The sequence below is a fragment of the Dendropsophus ebraccatus genome, chromosome 13 (assembly GCF_027789765.1).
Source record: "Dendropsophus ebraccatus isolate aDenEbr1 chromosome 13, aDenEbr1.pat, whole genome shotgun sequence".
In the NCBI taxonomy this organism is placed as follows: domain Eukaryota; kingdom Metazoa; phylum Chordata; class Amphibia; order Anura; family Hylidae; genus Dendropsophus; species Dendropsophus ebraccatus.
The window spans coordinates 36100139-36120706 of NC_091466.1; the positions used below are offsets into that span (position 1 = coordinate 36100139).

Consider the following 20568-nt stretch of genomic DNA (forward strand, 5'->3'; position numbering starts at 1 on the left):
GGTTGAAACTTGCAGCATGTCTAGAAGATTCTTTATGGTTTGTGAAAAACAAAAAAGTCACAACAAATACACAATCTGTGAACATGGCCTCATGGGTAACTGTATCTAAATGTGGAATAGATAAAATCATGCACAAGGCCAGACAAAAACCAAAGTTCCTCGCATTTCTATAAAACGGATCTCAGTCCAATATTGATTTGATGCATAGACATCAACAATGTCACATTCCCAGCAGGACAAAGCCTGCTAGTAACAAAATAACATAGAAACGATATTCAAAAATCTCTTTATTCATACAGAGAAAATGATACATAGAACAACAGCAGGCAAAAGGTTTGTGGTCACTTGTCAGATCTGGCGATATGCTAGTCACGCTCTGCTAATGCTACCAGGTGAGTATCAATCTCTGCTTCTGTGAGAATTCTGGAAGACAGAAAGTATTACATGATTATAGACTGAATTTATGTATATGTGAAGCACAAGATATGACCAAGGCTTTAAGTATCACAATGTGAACCATGCACAAAAAATAGCCATAGCTACTTCCTATGAGGAATATTACTCTCATGTAACCCAATCTAGGCTGAAATGTAATACAGGCCCAGAGGAAGCATCAGGTGGCATGAGATGGCCACAGGCCAGAATGCAGTGTTGTCTTCTCCCTGTGTGGACCCGCTATGAAGATATGAACAGTTTTAACACATCGGTGAGTGCTGTGCATCTGTTCTGTTTTAGATATTACCATTTAACAGATATACTTGTTTAGGTTTTATTGTTTCAAACAAGAGATACACCAGCAATATTCTTCCATGACTTTTTAATACAGAGGCAGCTGGCAGTGAGTAGGGTAGAGAAGACGCTTCAATACCCACCTCATGAATAGAGCAGACACAAGAACGAGTCCAGAGGATTTCTTCTGGTTTGAACCTGAACAGTTAAACATTCTTCGCATTTGGTGCACGCATATATTTTAGGTGTCAGATTCGTTTTTACAGGCAAACCAGCATATGCCCAGCATCTTACAAACTAAGGCCAGTTTTGGACAGACTACTAACGCTAGCCTGACCCAGAGTTTGATGACCCGAACTGTAAGCATCCAAGGGTTCTAAGACAATTTTAGTTGGGGGTCACTGCACCCATGACTAGGCCAGGATTTGTCTATATTACAGTCATCTGACTCTGTCCTTACAGGGGTACTCTGGAGAGAAAAACAATATTTTTTATAGATTGCTTTAATAAAGTTATGGTTCTTTGTAAAATAACTTTATTTAATAAAAAAAATATATATTTTTATTTTATTTCTTTATGTACAGTCCTTCTGCTGCCAGCAATGTTTGTGTTAAGAACTGCAGGGTGCTAGTCCCCATATTTTTATATACAGTACACAGGGGGGGGGGGGGAAGAAGCTGCCTGAAATTATCCCGGTGTCCTCACTGAGGCTGATGGACACCGGGATTGTGTTGAGCTGCCTCTTTCCCTGGTGTACTAAATATAAAAATAAACAATACATGAAGGGAACAGCAACCTGCTCTGTTTAGCGATGTGCAGCAACACTAGAACATAGCTGGAGATCGGGAACTGCAGGGCTGCAGTTTCCAAAATAAACAGTGGTGGCAGCAGAGGGGTCGTCTTGTCCCTTGCTTCTCCGAGTTACAAAAAGAACATATAGAAATTTAAATAAATAAGATAAAATTTATATATATATATATATATATATATATATATATATATATATATATATATATTTTTTTTTTCCCTTTTTAATAAAAAAAATTGCTTTAATAAAGTTTTAACAGTCTCCAGAGTTCCCCTTTAATCATAATATGGACCAGGATCTGCAGCAGATTTGATGCCGCAGATTTGAAGCTGCAGATTCAAAGTCAATCAATTCTAAGCCATCAGATCTGCTGCGGATCTGCAGATCTGCTGCGGATCTCCTGCAGATTTGCTGCACATTCAAATCTGCGCCATCAAATCTTCTGCAGATCTGCTGCACATTCAAATCTGCGCCATCAAATCTGCTGCAGATCTGCGCCATCAAATCTGCTGCAGATCCTGTACCCGTGAACGCACCCTAAATCCTTGCAATCACATCTTTACAAGGACAGGTATCGTGGACTAAACAAACCTGAATTTTGGATCCTGCACGGTCACTACTCCGACCTCGAGCTCCGATGGTTTGAAATCAATTGACAAAACAGTGGAGAGACAAGAGATGGCAGTCTAAGGTTGAAGAAAACAAAGTGCAATGGTTAAGACAGACATGTGCAATGCACATAAGCTGATAGTTAGTTTACCTCTATTTAAAACAAGCTGATGGGAGGTGGGCTGAGCAACATTCATTTCTGGCCCATACAACAGGAGACCTTCTACCCCTTATGGCATCTATTTGCCATGTTAGGGCATATGGTATGAGATTATCTAATCAGATCTGGCTCCTTTCCACAGAAGGTCTGCTGTATAATCCTTGGAGTTCTGCCTTAGAGAGTGGGGGGATGTTCACATTGAGAAATAGGCGAGGAATTGAAGAGGAAGTTTTCCTGCTTGAAATTTCATCTTCTTCAGCTACGGCAAAACTGGTGCGGAATTCGAGCGGAAATTTAAGCCTAGATTACTTCTATGGGATATCGCTAGCCAAATCTGCCCAAAGAACTGACGTGTCAATTCTTTGGGCGGAAAGCAGATCCGCATGCAAATTTTGCTGTGTGACCAACGGAGTGGAAACCCCATTAAACACAATGGGACATTGCTCTGTACATATTTTACAGGCGGAATACAGGTAAAATTAAGCGCAGATTCAGCGCGAAATTCCTTACCTATTCCTCAGTGTGAACATACCCTTATTTCAAACTCAGACAATCATGGATGCAATATGGCAGCAAAAATCAGTAACTTCTCTTCTGACAGGGGACCCTATTCACAGGTGTGGGTACTTCACAGGGGTGATTAAATTACTGAATTGTAATACACTACCATCAGCTGCAGTAAATTCATATGGTCATGAGCAGGGCATGGCGTAAGTGCATCATCAGGGTAAGTAAACACAGGCACCAGAGTGGAACAGCTCAGACACTGGACCAGACAAGGATAGTATACTGGACTCTATTTTACATCCCTAGAAAGCTGCAGTTTGTTTCTCCTAAGCCTATATTGCACAGTAAATGTATGTGTGCTCCTAATGCCTATTGTGTGACAATCTTTTTTTATATTATATACCAACACCCACCTCAATGCTCTGCTCAAATGTCCAGTCAAATTTCTTCTTGACTTTCTTCTCTAAAAAGCTGGTCGCTTCAGTCTGTTTTACACCTGCTGTGGTAGCTTTAAAGCCACAATAATATCCCGCGGGATCACACTTATAAACCTGAGGCCCATTTTCTTCATCTACTCCAATTAGGATCATACCTGAATAAAAACAGAAAACACGTAAAGAAAAAAAAATACAAAAACACAAGAAAGGGCACAGCATCCTAGATTTATGGGTATAAAACATATTAGTGTCCTCACAATCGCACTGGTAATCCATGCAATACTTACAGCAGCCCAGTGGCCTCATTTCTGCATTCTGCGTGTACACCTGAGAAATGTCAGCAATTCTTTTGCAAAGCATATCGACTGGAATCTCATAACTGTACTTGTACTTCCAGTTGGCGGCTTCATATCGTGCTCTCTGCACCTGAGACCTGCTGTCCGCTAAGGGCAAAGGCAAAACAGAAATTAATAGGTAAAAAATTTACAGCGGTCATTAAATTTTTATTTTATTTTTTTTACACAGAAAATCTTTTCTTGTCCATTCTCTGACCTCAAACTTTCAGTAATTTTGCCAAATCATGACAGACTGTCTGGGGAGCAGAGCTGTACCCTGTCAGCAGGGGCTCTGTATAATACACTGACCACAGCAAGGACCTGCGGACTGCTTGGTAAAGCATTGTGTGTGCAGTGCATGCAGACATTTCTCAGGGAGATGCCTTCCTCTTACAGTCACACCACACGAGCAGCTGGCATATTAGGATAACCTGGATTTGTGGGAACATTGGTGGTGGAGGAGATTAATCTGGCTTACACTTGCTAACACGGCTTGTGCTTGGCTAGTAAACACGCTGAGGTAATCCTGCAAAACTTTACAGTCTAAAAATAATGCACTCTAACAACAGAAGTGCTATGGCATATGGTAATAGATACATCCAGAGAATATTCTATGTATTACCTGTCATTCCTGTCATCACACACCCAATGTTCTCTGTGATCTGGAATAAATGGGTCACCGTGTTGCTGTCCAGCAACTTGTCCTGTACATTTAGAAAAAGAATAGGAGTTATGTAGAAGCAGACACAGTAATACCAGGTGCCCCCCAGACTGAAACAATGAAGTCAGTCAGGTGTATTCTGTATTCTACATTCACATTACTTACAGGAACTTTCTTTTGTGTGACAATAACAGCACAGTCTTTGCCCCGCACTGCCACTGAGGTGAGGCCTCCTTGGTTGATGGCTTTGAAAGCATATTCTAGAGAAAATAGAAATTATTACTTTATAGGAGCTGGAGACAAGCAGGGCAGAAGCATGGCGGGTTATAGTTGGTGGAAATAAAAATTATTAAATGTTATTGACATTGAATATTTATTACATGCACAGCTTGTGGAGGATTTACTTTCACAGGTGATAAACTACTATGGTACAATGTTATTACTACTTTTTACACATGAAAGCTGCAGTTTACCCTATTAAAGGGGTTGTCCAGCGAAAATCTTTTTTTTTTTTTTTTTTTATCAACTGGTGTCAGAAAGTTATATAGATTTGTAATTTACTTCTATTAAAAAATCTCAAGTCTTCCCATACTTATTAGCTGCTGTATGTCCTGCAGGAAGTGTTTTATTTTCAGTCTGAGAAACCGCTCTCTGCTGACATCTCTGGTGGAGACCATAGAAAACCTCTCCTGCTCTGGACAGTTCCTGTCTCGGCCAGAGATGGCAGCAGAGAGCACTATTTTTTTATAGAAGTAAATTACAAATCTATATAACTTTCTGACACCAGTTGATTTGAAAGAAAAAGATTTTTGCTGGACAACCCCTTTAAGTTTACAGCTGGGAAATAATAACCGTTCAGAGATATATTGACTGTTGCTTGTGTTACTATGAGCAGTCTCCATGGCCTAACCATGCTACCATGGCCTGCAGCATCTCCGGACTTGTATCCCATCTGGGACATCATTGGGCAATTGCAGAGGGAGCTGCCAGCAGGGGATCTGGATGATTTCTACGTCAAAGTGCATTCAGCATGGCAGCCTATAAGAACCTCATCACTAACGTGTATCAGTCCTGTGATTTCCACAATTCTATGACTTTTCCTTCTTTGTGATGCAATTTCAAAGCTGAGGAGTGTATTCTGATAATACAAGAGCGGGGATCCATTTTACTACCATAGCAATTGTCTAATACATATGTAGACATGGTGGTCACCAACAGAGATCATAAGGAATAGGATGTGAGGAACAAACACTGGTTTGGAAAGTGTCAGTGGTTACCTTGTCACAACAGGGACATTCTGTACTTCCTGTACTGCCATAAAGTGCTGCTACCAGTTATCATTGGCATTTTACCGGGGAAATTTCCACAACCCTTGTAAAGCATCCACTTATAGTGCAGGTGATAAAACACAATGATATTTAAAGCGAACCTGTCAATGTATTGTGGGGCACTAAACCACCAGCATGTCTTTATGCAGCAAGGGTTAAGTGTCTGAAAACTGTCTCTATGAATTCATTTTAGAGGCTCACTACTGCCCGCTAATTGTCCTTAATGTAGACGCAGACCCTTAAAGGGGAACTCTAGGGAAAATGTTTTTCTTTAAAATCAACTAGTGTCAGGAAGTAATACAGATTTGTAAATGAATTCTATTAAAAAATCCAAAGTCTTCTTGTACTTATCAGCTGCTGTATGCACTGCAGGAAATCGTGTATTCTTTCCAGCCTGACACAACATGTTATACTTACCTCTCCGCACTCCCTCTGTGTCCCCCGCAAACTGCATAGTCTCCACTTACAAGAACAACATGTCTAAGGAGTGACAGCTTGCTCAGCCAATAACTGACTGAGACAGGACAGCCCAGCGGCTATTGATTGGCTGTCACTCCTAAGACAAGTTCCTCTCGGAAGTGGAGGCTTTGCAGTCAGCGGTGGAAACCGGCAACACCGGAGAAGGACACCAAGGGAGCGCGGACAGGTAAGGATAAGACGTTTATTCTTTTATATGCACCTGCAGGAATAAATATAAAAAAAAGTTCAACAGCTGGACAACCCCTTCAATGTCTATAGGGCACACAGTATTGCCTACAGTATTATATATAAGAGTCAGCTCTAGTAGCTGTGGGTGGATTTTTGATTCATCTCAACATATATTACTGGCAGAGAGAAGACGCAGACTATAAATAACACGCTTGGAATGAAAAGGAAAAAGAAAGAAAACTTGTAACAAAGTGAAAGAAATAAGGCTCACAGTTTACAGTTCATCAAGATGGGGAAACTTTTACCAGCGTCATTTCTCATCAAAGTCAAATGGGAAAGTGATAAGAGAAGGAAGGAAGAAGAAATAACAGAGCTTACAAATACTTTCCAAAAAGCCTTACTAGTGAAGAGACACAAGGGGTTGGTGCAATGAGAACTTTACTACTGGGACCCAACTTTATAGGCCAATATCTATCAAGTTTCACATTCCTGGGCAAAAATCCCCTAATATAAAGGCTTTGCTGAGCATGTGGAGGTGTATAATGTACATAAGGCTGGGTGCGCCTGAGCCCACTTTCACTTCTACACAGCTTCATTTTTTTTTTATAGGATTTTCCCTAACTAACCATCACCAGGCTGTTTCCCTGACTCCTACAGAATAAATACAGCCAAACACATGCAAGACCACCTACAGGTCTCACATAAAGCAGAAAGTGGACCTTCACACAAACTACAAGGGGACAATATTGTTCCACATCAAACATGCCTGGCGTTCCTGTCTACAAAGAGGGAGAGGGCTCCTGGGGGTCTGGGCTTGAATACAGTGGACCATTTCCTATGAGCAATCATTGTCTGATATGGCATAGACACAGTAGTGTATAGTATGAAGGCCAGAATACATCATCATTCTGCCCGTCACTGTGCCCCATCATAGCAGTGACAAAGACAACACAGTACTCAGTGATACAAGGCTTTTATACCAGATACCTGCAGGATGCAGAAAGGCTATAGCGCTATGATGGTGGATGCAATGGTTTAGGGAGATTTTAGTAGTGTCTTTACTATATAACTTGGGTTGTAACAACGTCCACAATGCTAATGTTGTAGCTCTGGCTGTCCAGGCATGATGAGATGTGTAGTTTTGCCACAGCTAGGGGCCATAGGTTCCCCACCCCTGCTCCAGAGGACAATACAATGTGATTTGCGGATAGCTTGAATAATGTTTTCGTTTACTCTGTATACCTCTGGCATGCCAACCATGGGCACCCACAATTGCCCCAGAGATAATAGAGGGAGCCCACTCTCTGTCAAAGCACTTACATGCTATGGTCGCTACTGCCCAGAATGCACAGAGTGGACTTGTGACTGGCCCTGGCAGCCATGGCCCCCCTGCTGACTGGGGGGGATACAGCAAGTGCATACAGTCGGGAGGAGGTCGGATTGTCCTAACCTGTATTGACTTTTATTATGCTGCGTTTACACGAAACGATAATCGGCCCGATCGTACGATTAACAATGTCAGAGTAACGATTTTTTTTTTCACAACGGTCAGCGTTTAGACAGTACGATATATCGTACGGAAATTCGCTCTGCAATCGTTCTGCGATTGCTTAAGCCTATCTAACACATCGGTTAAATCGGCGAATGACTGTTTACACGGAACGATCTGCGAATTTTTTGCGAACGACGATTTTGGAACATGTTGTAAGATCAAAATGAACGATTTCTCGTTCGTCGTCTGATCGTTCGCAGTGTTTACACGTACGATTATCGTTCGAATTCGATCGTTATCGTGCGAATTCGCAAAATAATTGTTTCGTGTAAACGCAGCATAAGTCAGACAAACAAGGTTCATTCAAATTAGTTTTATGGTTACAGCTATGTTCTCACAATGTAAAAATAAGGCCAAATTATAGGCGTTGTTGCGAAATGGCCGTTATTAAAGGCTGTAAATGACCAATATACACTTATTACAGGAAATGCTTATAAAGTGCTTTTTTTTTCCTGCACTTACTGCTGCATCAAGGCTTCACTTTCTGGATAAAATGGTGATGTCACGGCCCGACTCCCAAAGCTGTGCGGGCTGTGGCTGCTGAGGGACACAGGGTACTGGATGGACACTGAGCATCCATCTACCATCATCCTCTCCAGCAGTCACAGCCCGCACAGCTCTGGGAGTCGGGTCGTGACATCACCATTTTATCCAGGAAATGAAGCCTTGATGCAGTAGTAATTGCAGGGAAAAAGGCACTTTATGTGCATTTCCTGTAATAAGTGTATATTGGTGATTTGTATACCTTTTGTGGGGCAATACAATACTTGAATAAAAGAATGAAAGGTGTTTTAGGGACTGAACATACAAGTGGTGCCTTGGATTACGAGCATAAATCGTTCCAGGACTGTGCTTGTAATCCCTCCCCTGCTCCCCCTCCCACCCAGTACAGGGAGCTCTTAAACCAAGTTACAATTTAAAAAAACTGTAAGCTCTTCTAGCAAATTGCTCTGAAACCAAGTTACTCTTAAACCAAGGTACCACTGTATATTAGGAATAGGCCATGAATATCTAACCGTTTGGGCCCCAATACCTTTCACCCCTAAACAATCAGATGACTATAGGAGCTACAGTGCTCCAAAGAGTGTTGTGTCCTCTTCACCGTTTACCAGGCATGGTGTAACACATTTGATTACAGTTCTGCCCGGTAATGAGCAAAACACAGCTTCTTTACTACCAGGCACAGCCAATACAATATAGTAAACAATGAAGAGTGGAGTATTAGTTGGTGTTTTAACCCCTTCAGTCTGCTGATCAATAACAGCGGCAAAAAAAAAAAATCAGGCCCCCATGATTTGGGAATGAAGGTGGTCAGCCATTATTTCAGGGGAAAAAAAGGGTGCGTTCACACGTACAGGATGTGCAGCAAATTTAATACTTTGTTCAGTTATTTAGATCAAATATGCTGTGGATTAGCACCATCAAATCCGCTGTGATACTGTACGTGTAAAGGTACCCTAAATTTTATAAAGTGTTTGCACACATATTCACCCCCTCACACACACACACTCTACAACCTGAGCTATGTTGTGAAGAGTGGCACTCACTTTGGAGGCCAGCTGTAATTGGTGACACATGAAGAACGATTTCACTAAGAGCCATGGTGATTGGATACTACCGTAAGCTACAGAATCAGCCAATACCTTCTAGTTGTAAGAGAACCTGCTTAACAGCTATGGCCCAGATTTATCACATTTGTAGACGTGTAAATTACGGGACCTGAGGACGGGGAAGGCCTGTATTGGGATGTTTCCCCGCCTGACATGATATACCGCCCCACCTCTGCCTGCCAGGCGCACAGGTAATAAAACTACTTTTTCTGCCATATAAAGCTTCTACTGCAGCTGGTACATGCCACGGGCTGCTCAGGAGCTTTATACAGTGCTCCAGGGAAACATATCAGCCCAACTGGGCTGATTGGTTTCCTTTATAAGGATACTCTGGAGAATGTTTTCTATACATCCGTTTATCAGCAAGCAGTTAAAAAAGGAAAACTACTAACTCTCCTCACTCCCAACACTGTCTCAGTGCCAAGGTCCTGCTATCAAGCACTTCACTTAGTGTCAGCACAAGGACCTTCCCAGTTAGTGGCTGAGGTGGGACACTGCTGCAGCCCCTGATTGGCTGGTGGGGAGGTTTTTGTGCTACTAAGGAAGGGCTTAAATAAAATTTTAAAAAAATGTAAAGTGTTTTTTTTTTGTTTTTCATTTTGGCAGAAATCAATAGTACAGGTGATTTTAAGAAACTTTGTAATTCGGTTTATTAGCTGAAAAATGCATTTTTTATCATAAAAAAAGCAGTTTAAAGCTCTCCCCCCTGTCTTCATGGTTCTCCTATGGAGAAGGGAGGGAGATGAGGCACCAAAACAACAAACAAAGTTAATTTACAGCTACATCACCGGACTCTCTCCTCTGAAATGAGCACTGACCTCTCTGACCTCTGAATAGGGGCTTTCACACAGGTACCTCTGTGTAATCCTTTGTTCTCTGCTGCTGACTAATCTCCCTCCTCCATTGAACAGACAGGGCCCGACTGATGTAAAAGAGTCGAGACTTCCTGATAATTAGCAGTGGATGAAAGAGAGGAGGAGGGGGGGGGGGGCTGGGAAAAGTAGATTTGAATGCAGATAATGGCATATTTGCCTAATAAACCCAATTACAAAGTTTCTTAAAATCGCCTGTACTATTGATTTCTGCAAAAAAAATTAAGAAATACGACAGTGACACTTTAAGGGATACCCCTCTAGTCTGTCAACTAGTTAATGTATACCAATCTCTTAAAGTGACTGTACCACCAGGCCCAGGCTAAAGCACTGGAGGCGGGCCGACCCACCCTCAGTGGGAGGAAACCCTAGCCCCTCTCTGATAGGGTTCCATTGATTCTAATGGAGTGGCTGGAGTTTCCTCCCACTAAGGGTGGGTCGGGCCGCCTCCAGTGCTTCAGCCTGGGCCTGGTGGTACAGTCACTTAAAAAAAAAAAAGAAAAAAAAATCTGACATGTCAGAAGGTTTGATCAGTGGGGTCTGCATGCCCCATAAACCCTAAACCATGAATTGGGGAATACTCATCTGTACCTTCCTGAGGTCACCGCTCACCTCTGCTCGGAGCGCCTACAGATTCCAGCACAGTCTTAGCAGGGCCGGCTGCCCATCCATTCTATGGACTACTGGGGGTCCCAGCACCCACCTGTCCTTATGATGTGTAAAAAGTTTTTTTTTTTTTTTAAAGGATTTTTAAAGAATTTTGATGATTCTAAAATACTTATAGAGTAAGGATAAGAGAAACCGTCCCAGGGAGGAGAGCCTGGCCTAGGAGCATGTTCACACAGGGTGAGTGTACAGTTCTATATCACTCACATGTATGGCTCAAGCCTTTCAGCTACTTTTTTATAGCAATAAAGAAGATGTATAATCTATATAATGCTTCTGATCTCCCTATATACAATCACTTGGAGGCAGATACTGACGCCTGCTGCCATGACACAGCCCACAGGCCGGCGTGACACAGCAGCTACCGGGTGCCGGAGCTTTAACGACAGAAAGGAGGGAGCAGCTGCTGGATACTCACCAACTTGATAGAGTCTCCCCTCAGGAGAAAATATGGTGATGTGCCGGTCAAACCCTGCGCTCGACCCCCGTGACATGACTAGACAAAGATGCCGCTACTTCCCAGTCCCTCAATGGATCGTGCGGCGCCGTCAGATTAGCGTAGGCTACGCGTCATCATTCTACGCTGCCTATACACCAATCAGAAGCCGAAATCCCCGTCACGTGACCTACGGAGCGTCACCCGTCGCCATGTTTGTGTCGGGAAGAGTGCCCAATTTCTGCTCAAATCGAAAGTGAAAAATTAGCTTTAGTGTTATCTATGTAGATGGCGATATAGTTGTTTGGGCATGTTGGGGGATATAGGTGTCACATCTTTGGCTGGGTCTTCTTCTTTGGTGTTAGCGCTTGAAAAAGTGTATTGGGTATGAGTACTGGAAATTAATGTATGGGGAGATTTATCAAGCATATGGTATTCTTATGGTAAGAGTCTCTTTATTGCCAATAGAAAGTAGTCAGAGTGTTAGTTTTACTGAAGCAATATGAGAACTAAAAGCTGAGTTGTGGTTGGTTGGTATCTATAAGACAATAAATCTTTCCCCAAAAAGAATATAGCCGGCATATGGGAAACAAATGGCCAATTCTTCCTTCCTGGAAAGCAGGAGAGCCAAACACCAGCTATGGACCTACAGATGTATCCGCTGGTACCACATTCTAACATCTGACCTCTAGATTTACATCGCCTTAGTGAAAACTTTTCACACATAACACAAAGATCGGACGATGCTGCGATATGGCTATTTTTATTTCTAATAGTCAAGTCTGAACTGCAATCAAGTCACATGACAGCAATGGCACACATTATTTTTGTTATATAGTTCCATCAGATTTTGCCCTTAGGCTCTCAGTACACATCAGCAAATAAGGTTATCATGAAAGGTTGCTAATGTGTAGTGCAGTGTACTCCTGATAGGTGTGGGGCTTCACTTTTGTGCCCTGCAAAGTAATGTGTACTTTTAGAAAATACACCAAAAATGGTCACTCGTTGACTATGTTAGTTCATTAAATTCAATCGGCCCATCAGGAGTACGCCACTGTATATGTCAGCAACCTTTTTGACAGGTTGCTTGCATATACTTTGAGCATAATTGGAGCATAGCCTTAAACTGAGCTAATAAATGTGTATTGTCACATCCGACAATGTAAAGGTATGTTCACACTATGGAATCGGCGTAGAATTTCAAGCAGAGCTCGCGCCATGGACTGTGCTTGAAGTTCCGCCTGCCCTATTGATTCAATAGGGTGTCTCACGCGCACTCCATCTGCCCAAAGAATTGACATGTCAATTCTTTTGGTGGCTAGTGGTGCGCGTGTGACTCCTATTGAATCAATGGGACAGATGGAACTTCAAGCGGAGTCCACAGTTTAACTCTTGTCAAGATGCAACCCAATGCACTGAAAAATGTGTTAAAATCCAGGCGCAGTTTAGGGCAACTAATGGTTTATCTAAACTGGGACTAGACAGTCTAATGGCTGCAATACATGGCCTGAGGTTGCTTAGCTGAGATGTCTCAGGCCAGTGTTATAACTATGTATAACTATGTATTCTCTATAATTCTACAGTGCCTTATTGTAAAACATAAATCGTGATGATGAAGCATGCTGTTTGTTACGTGACATTACGCCTTGCGTAGTAACAGTTGGAGTGGGTATTTTTTATGCTTAGTTGGTCCTGAGGTCTCTGATTTACTACACATTGTGCTTTTGAACAATAAGTCGGAATATTATGTAATCCCTCTTGTCCCCTGAAAAAGCTGACAAGAACGCCTTAGGATCAGAATGTTCTTTATGTTCTCAAAATAATTACAGGATGCTATCAGTCAGTACAATGGGCAGGATAAGCACAATTTACAGGAAAGAACTGTGTATTAGAACTGACTATGGTTTGTCATGATTAGTATTTCTGAAACACAATCTTTTTACAACATAACTTCTTGTATTCTCTCCCTCTAACCGAGTGCTTCTCAAACTGTGAGGCGGGCCTCACCAGTGAGGCGCCCCCTAGTTGTTGGTGAGGCCCAGCTGGGGAGCCAGTTTGCACAAAAGTTACTATGATCTGCACAGTCCTTTTGCTGTTTGCAACTTTCTCCATTTTAGCAACATTATTATTAGTTTATTTCATACTTTATTAGAATCTAGAGCTTGGGAGCCAGGTGAAAGGTAGTCCTAGCATTATTTTCAGCTTTTAAATGGACTTTCACCACATGTAGTGAGGCCCAGGCATCCTCTTGATCAGTCTGGTGAGGCCCAGGCATTGCTTTGGTCTGTTGGGTGAGGCTCCAGTAGAAAAAGTTTGAGAAGCACTGCGCTAACCAACCTAAACCTGATATCTTACTCTCAGTCTGTGGTCCTAGTATCAGGGCTGCATTTACCACTAGGCAGTGGTCTGGTGCCTGGGGCAGCACCAGGGAGCAGGGGGAAGGAAACAACTTTTTTTTGTTTTTATTTTTTGTAGTCTCCCACCTCCAGTTCAGACTTGCCAGTAAATCTGTTGTCTTTTGAGGCCGGGGGGGGGGGGGGGGGGGGGGGGTGTAAGACTGGTATGATGGTATTATCATCCGGTCACAGTATGGTAGTGTTATCCAGTCACAATCTGGTGGTATTGGTCAGGTCTGGTATGGTGGTGTTAAATGTGAAGTCTGGAGCTATTACCTACCAACCCTGCGCTGGGGCGTCTTCAAGTTTAGTGCCTAAGGCAGCAGCAGCTGTTAATACGGCCATGACTAGCATAACTCCTGAGCATCAAGCTTCATTTCTTGATGTTATGCTAGACTCTGATTTATCAGACTCTGATTTATAAACGTACACCCCAAAAACATCTCCAGAATCCGCCCATTTCTTACCATTGACACAGCTCAGACTCTCACTGTCGCCCCGATTCATCCTTGCCTGGACTACTGTAACTCCCTACTAATCAGTTTTCATTTCTCTAAACTCTCCCCTCTCCAGTCTATCCTGAATACAGCAGCCAGACTTATCTTCCTTTCCAGCCGTTACACTGATGTCTCCCCTCTGTGTCAGCCGCTGCACTGGTTGCCCTTTAGATCCAGAATTCAGTTCAAACTCCTCACCCATAAAGCTCTCCACAACTCTGCTCCCTCATTTGCACCTACCATCCTACCAGTGCTCTACATTCTGCTAATGATCTTATACTAACATCTTCCATAATCAGAACCTCTCACTTCCACCTCCAAGACTTCTCTCGTGCTGCACCGTTTTTTTCGAATGCTTTACCCAAAAAAACATTTGACTCATTCCCCTCTCTCTCACAGTTTTAGGTGTGCCTTAAAAACTAATTTCTTCAAGCACACTTAAAGGGAATCTGTCAGGTCCGTACCAGGTACAGAGCTGCAGACACAGGCAGATAGGTGGTGGGGAGATAAAACAAGTGATGCTTTTGTCTTTGCTGATGGCCATTTGCAAAGTATGTTTACACTGAGTAAAACAGGTGGAATTCCGCCGCGGAATCCCGCCTGTCTTAGTGTCTCAAAGCCCGTCTATGGGAGATCGCACGCTTCTCCACAGCCGTCGCTCTCCGCTTATAGAAGTGACATGTCACTTCTTTGAGAGGAGAGGGGTGGCATTGGGGGAGCGCCTGTTTTACTCAGTGGAAACATACCCTTATAAAACAGCATTTTCCTTAGAAGCTGAAGTGCCACAGCTATCATTTTGTAGTATTTTCCTTGGAAGCTAAACTGCCATACCTATCTGCAGATCCAGCTGGTGGGCACCTGACAGATTCCCTTTAAAACATTCCCCTCATTCTGCTGTCTCCTTACCTTTTACTCTATACTACTCAACTATACTCAGATATTGGGAGGTGACTGGGTCACCCAACACATATAGGCACTTTTCTGTTTCTATGCATAATAGCTGGACCATCTGCAAATAAAGCACTTACTGCCTCTTGTGTCACAGGTCCCTCATTCCTTTGGTATTTCTATTAATTTCAAAGTGTCACTGTTGTTCTAAATTTCAAAATCTAAATCAGATGTAGATGTAATATAAAGCAAGTTTGCAATTTACATTCATTATTTTTTTTTTTTATTATCATGGAAAACACAGCACTTCCTGATTTTTTTTTTCCTAAAAAACAAACAAAACAAACAGGAAACAGTCAGAAAACAGGAAGTCCTGTGTATCCCAGGCCATCTGAACGCTTACAGAGAGAAGGCAGTCATGTGACTGATGGAGACATTTACTCTCTGTACTGGCCGCAATTCCTGATTTTAGTCTGTTTTTTTTTTTTTTTTTTTTTCCAACCAGCACAAGTCAGAAAAGCTGTCTTCAGGAGACTGGACCTGTTTTTTTTTGTAAGTTTAGCTTTATTTTACACCATGATAACAACAACAAAAAAATTATGAATGTTTATTGCAAACTTGCTTTATATCACATTTAGGCTGGGTTTACATATATAAGTTTGCATCAGTTGCGTTTTTTTTCCCCAAAAACTAACCACAACTGATGTCACAACTGATGCCAAAAATGCATCAGTTGTCATCAGTTTTTCTATCCTTCTTTTCATTAAAAACCATCATTTTCCATCAGTTGCCATCAGTTGTCGCAAGTTGCTCTCATCAGTTGACATTTTTTCCCCTATATGTTTTCTTGTCATTTTCAATGGGGGTAGCTCACAGGGGGGCTATATGGGAGGGAGAGAGGACACCGGGGGGCTATATACTACTGGGGGAGACCGCACAGGTGGGCTATATACTACTGGAGAGAGCGCACAGGGAGGCTATATACTACAGGGGGAGAGCGCACAGGGGGCTCTATACTACTGGGGGAGCAACAGGGGGGCTATATACTACTGGGGAAGCAACAGAGGGCTATATATTACTGGGGGAGCAACAGGGGGGCTATATATTACTGGGGGAGCAACAGGCAGATAGGGATTTATTGCTGTATAGGGGGGCAGATAGGGGTGCATTACTATACAGGGAGGTGCATGCTGGGACCTGTAGTGCCCTCAGTAGTACAGTGCTGTAACATAGGAGGAATGGATGTTCTGCAGCAGGCAATACCTTATCCTGCCTGCTGCAGCACATCCATTCCTCCTATGTTACAGCACTGTGGACTACAGGTCAGCTGCTCCTCCAGCTGTGACATGCCAGCGTCCCTGCACACACAGTACATAACATGTGCAGCGCTTGCCGGCCGGGTGTTTGGGGGGCGCTCGAACAGGACTGGTGCCGGGGAGGGGGACAGGCACCAGTCCCATCCGAGCGCCCCCCCCCCCCCCACTCAGCCGGCGAGCGCTGCACATGTCAATGTGCTGTGTGTGCAGGGACCGGAATTGACGGCTGGACAGGGCCTCGGACCGGACTGGGGTGAAGGGAAGGGGTGAGACCAGGGAGGGGGGGGGGGGGCGACTGGACGGCTGCGGGGGAGCATTCCCCCTGGGCGCTGCAGGGCACTCCTCCTCAGCTGAGCGCCGGATGCCAGAGCCGAACGGCATGCGTCCTGCCCGGCCAGGCATCCGGCGCTCTATTTGTTTCAATGAGTGCGGCGCCGCATCGCCGGAGCGGCGGTCCGCCAGGACGCTGCAAGATGCGTCCTGACGCACAGACGGTCCGGCAATGCGGCGGCCACTACTTTCCGCCGCATGTTTTGAACGATCCCATTGAAAACAATGGGATCAGTTCAATGATGTGTTTCCCTCCGGCGCTTTTCTCCTGCGCCGGAGGGAAAGGCCGCCGAACCGCCGGACATATGTAAACCCGGACTTACTGTTGACTTTGAAAGTTATAACGACAGTGACACTTTCATTTTTGTTTGACAGTGTAAATGTAACCCCTGTATTGTGTAAAAAAAACTAAAGCGCTGCAGAATCTGTTATATAGCGCTATACAAAAAAAATATTAATATTATTTCCACTCCTAGACAGAAAGAAGTTTATTGTTTTTTTCTTACTCGTTCTTCTGCCGCAGCATAAGTCTTACCTAAAATTCTTCAGTGCGTCAAATACAGCTACTGTGCAGCTCGTGGAACAGACCAGCAGTGGCTTTATTATGCCGCACGAGGCAGGGAGATGGGAGGCAACTAGTCCCCGCCCAGATGACTAGTTGCCGCCCTCTCCTGACTATAGAGAATAAAACTTCTCTATAAAGCTACTGCTACAGCCAAGGCTGATATGCTCCATGAGCTGAACAGTAGCTCTATATCTTTCTGATTGATTCCCTTTAAGTTAAGAGACAGATATTATTTGTTTTATCTCCACATCAGCAATCTGTTCATGGTATAGAACTGACCTTCCCACTCCAGTGCGTACCAGTACATCCTTGCTGCAACGTAGTTAAAGGGGTTATGCAGCGCTACAAAAACATGGCCACTGTTCCACCTCTCTTGTCTCCAGTTCAGGTGTGGTTTGCAATTAAGCTCCATTTACTTCAATTGAACGGAGTTTGAAACCCCACCTAATCTGGAGAGAAGAGAAGGGGAAAAGTGGCCATGTTTTTGTAGCGCTGGATAACCACTTTAACACTTCAGGTCAAACTGGTATGTCCTGGTGATCACATGGCCTTAGAAGTGACTACCCAGTCGGCAATGGGAGCGAACTGTGAAACACATACATACATGATACAACTGCAGAGACTAGCACCAAGGCAACTGCCGACGATTCACAAGTCCCATCCATCCGGTTTTATTGCAGAATGGCCTTTAATCACAGAAGTATATGAGGATTTGAAAACATATTTATCTATATAATAAAAATAAATGTTGGTCCATCCGTCCGTCTGAATGTCATCTATAGACTTCTGAATGCCTGAACCAGTTTGACCCCAAATTTGGCAAACAGATACATTGGGTCCCCGGGAAGGTTAGAGCAAAGATCCCGTCCTTGCCAAATGTACAGGATGTAGGGGGGATGGGAAAGACTCCCCCATAGAAATGAATGTAGACAAAATTTAGTCAACCTGAACCTGGCCCACGAACGAGTTCCCCAAAACAAAAGGCACTACCAGCTCATAGAAGTCAAAAATGTTAAAAACGTATCCACAAACGCTAGATATTATTAAGTGGAAGATGCATAGATGTGATAAAACCAACAATATTTGCTAAAAAAAAAAAAAAAAAGGTAAAAACGCGTTTCGGCTCCTGCTTTTTCGTTGTGGAGGTATGAGGCTGAACTCTCGGCTTCTGACTGACACTGTCTGCCCGCTCCGTGGAGAGGGTTGATACAGCTGGAGGACCGCCTGGAAAACTGGGAGCAGACAGCGGCAGTCAGAAGCCGAGAGTTCAGGTTTATACAAACCCGAACCTCGGCAGGTTTGCTCATCTCTAGTTTTTACCTGATGAAGGCTCCACAACGAAAAACATGAGCCGAAACGCTGTTTTTTTTTTTTTGTTGTTTTTTTTAGCAATAAATATTGGTGGTTTAATCACATCTATGCATCTTCTGCTTAATCATATGCAGCGGTTGTGGATGTGTTTTAAACATTTTTGACTACTGTTTGGATGAACCTGTTCGTGGGCCAGGTCCAGGCTGACTAAATTTTGTCATCATTTACTGCACACTCTGGATATACTCCGGTAGTGGTTCTCTGTGAGCTGCACGGTCTCATGACAAGCGTGATATAGAATTGTGCCTATACTGTAGCACAACTTGGATAGGTAAGTGGTTCTTTTCGTGTATTATATAAGACCCAGGGACCACTGACAAACTACATGAGGAAAGCGCCTCCCTCCCTTTTCTCCCCCTTCCTTTCCACAGAAATGAATGGGAGAATCTCCACACTGCACAAACAGGTGGAATCACTAGAGCTGCATGTCTCCCCTGCAATGCACAGGTGAGGGAATTAGCCTCAGCCAGAGCTGTAGAGACAATAATGTACAGATCTAAAGAATCACAATCACAAATATGACAGCCAGGACTGTTGGCAGCTTATGAGGAGAGGCTTGGGGAAAAACAGACAGACCCATAGAAATAAGGCTTCGTTCACATGGAGTAAAACTGGCGGAAATCTGCCAGCCTCTGTGTCATACTGGCTGTCTATGGGAGGCTCATGCGCCTCCTCTCTCTCCCGAAAGCCTCCTATAGACTGCCAGTGTAACATGGAGGCTGGCGGGATTCTACTAGTTTTACTCCGTGTGAACGGAGCCTAAGGCCCCGTTAACACTGAGCAAATATGGCGGAATTCCGCACTCCGCTTCCTACCCTTTCCGCTCAAAGAATTGACATGTCAATTCTTTGAGCGGAGATCGACGGCAGCAGAGGTGCGCGCACACTTCCCTAGAGATGCTGCAGGACACTGAGCACGGCGGGATTTCGCGGCAGAGAGCTCCGCCACAGAATTCCGCCATTTCTGCTTAGCGTAAACTGGGCCTATATGGTAATATGGTAGAATGTTCTGGAAATCAGATTTTACCTGACAAAGATGATGTCAGTGTCTGACCAAACTCCCTACACACACACAAACTAACACAAATTGAGGACACAGACTGGCCTTCTGGACACTCTTGGAACAAATCTAGTGATTGGAACATTTTCTAGTGCTACATATGTATACATTAGGGACATAGGGCAGAGGAAATCTCTTGATGTTGCTCTGCATGTAGGGTTCCCAACATCTGTCTGTTAACAAAAAGTATGCTGCACCATTTTTGTGCCTTTGCAAGGAGTTGAAAGCACCCATTATGATTTTACAAATCTTCTTATGTATCATAGTGACTGTGATAAGTTTTGCTTCACCGATTCTTAGAAACATTAGGTTGTACAGTCCAGTTTAATAATGCAGCTCAGGTTGTTAGGATTATTGGTATAGCTATATACTGGTAGGGTTTTATCAATGAAAACCGCTTTAGCTTGTGACATATAATTTATGTGTGGTGTAGAAATATTTATTTTTTTAAGATTAGGCCCCAAAGTATAAAAGACAGAGCGGACACACAGAAGCAGTACAGGTAGAATTTTAGTTTCAATATGACCCTTTTACTTCTCTGAACAATTCCACAATTACAAGCAAAGAAGTGAGAAGTGGAAGGGCCCCTTACGGTAAATGGGTACCGCCATGTAAGGGTAAATGTGTAGAACATCTGCAATTTGACTATTTTACTAAGAATCCACCAGCCTTAACAGGGCAAGCCGGTATAATTTTGAGTCACTTTTTTTTTTTTTTTTTTTTTTTTTTTTACAAAACAGGTATTTTAACTAATTCTTGCTAAAACATGACCTGAATATACAAGTCAT

At 43.3% G+C, this 20568-nt stretch overlaps 1 protein-coding gene across 1 annotated transcript; it reads right to left on the reverse strand.

Annotated features, from left to right (window-relative positions):
• Positions 1-270: 270 nt before the first annotated feature.
• On the reverse strand, positions 271-11478 carry PSMA6 (proteasome 20S subunit alpha 6). The gene is made up of 7 exons (XM_069949327.1): positions 11341-11478; positions 4412-4506; positions 4208-4289; positions 3538-3693; positions 3227-3405; positions 2129-2223; positions 271-423 (listed from the first exon to the last, which is right to left on the reverse strand). Exons 1-7 carry the CDS (start codon positions 11414-11416, stop codon positions 366-368), a joined length of 741 nt encoding a protein of 246 aa, XP_069805428.1. The 5' UTR covers positions 11417-11478; the 3' UTR covers positions 271-365.
• Positions 11479-20568: the final 9090 nt, after the last annotated feature.

Coding starts and splice junctions, on each gene's coding strand:
- PSMA6 (XM_069949327.1), bottom strand. CDS start 11,416: ATGTCACGGGGGTCGAGCGCAGGGTTTGACCGGCACATCACCATATTT. Junction 3,694..4,207: donor TGTGATGACAGGAATGACAG/GTAATACATAGA, acceptor CTTTGCCCTTAG/CGGACAGCAGGTCTCAGGTG. Junction 2,224..3,226: donor CATTTGAGCAGAGCATTGAG/GTGGGTGTTGGT, acceptor CTTCAACCTTAG/ACTGCCATCTCTTGTCTCTC.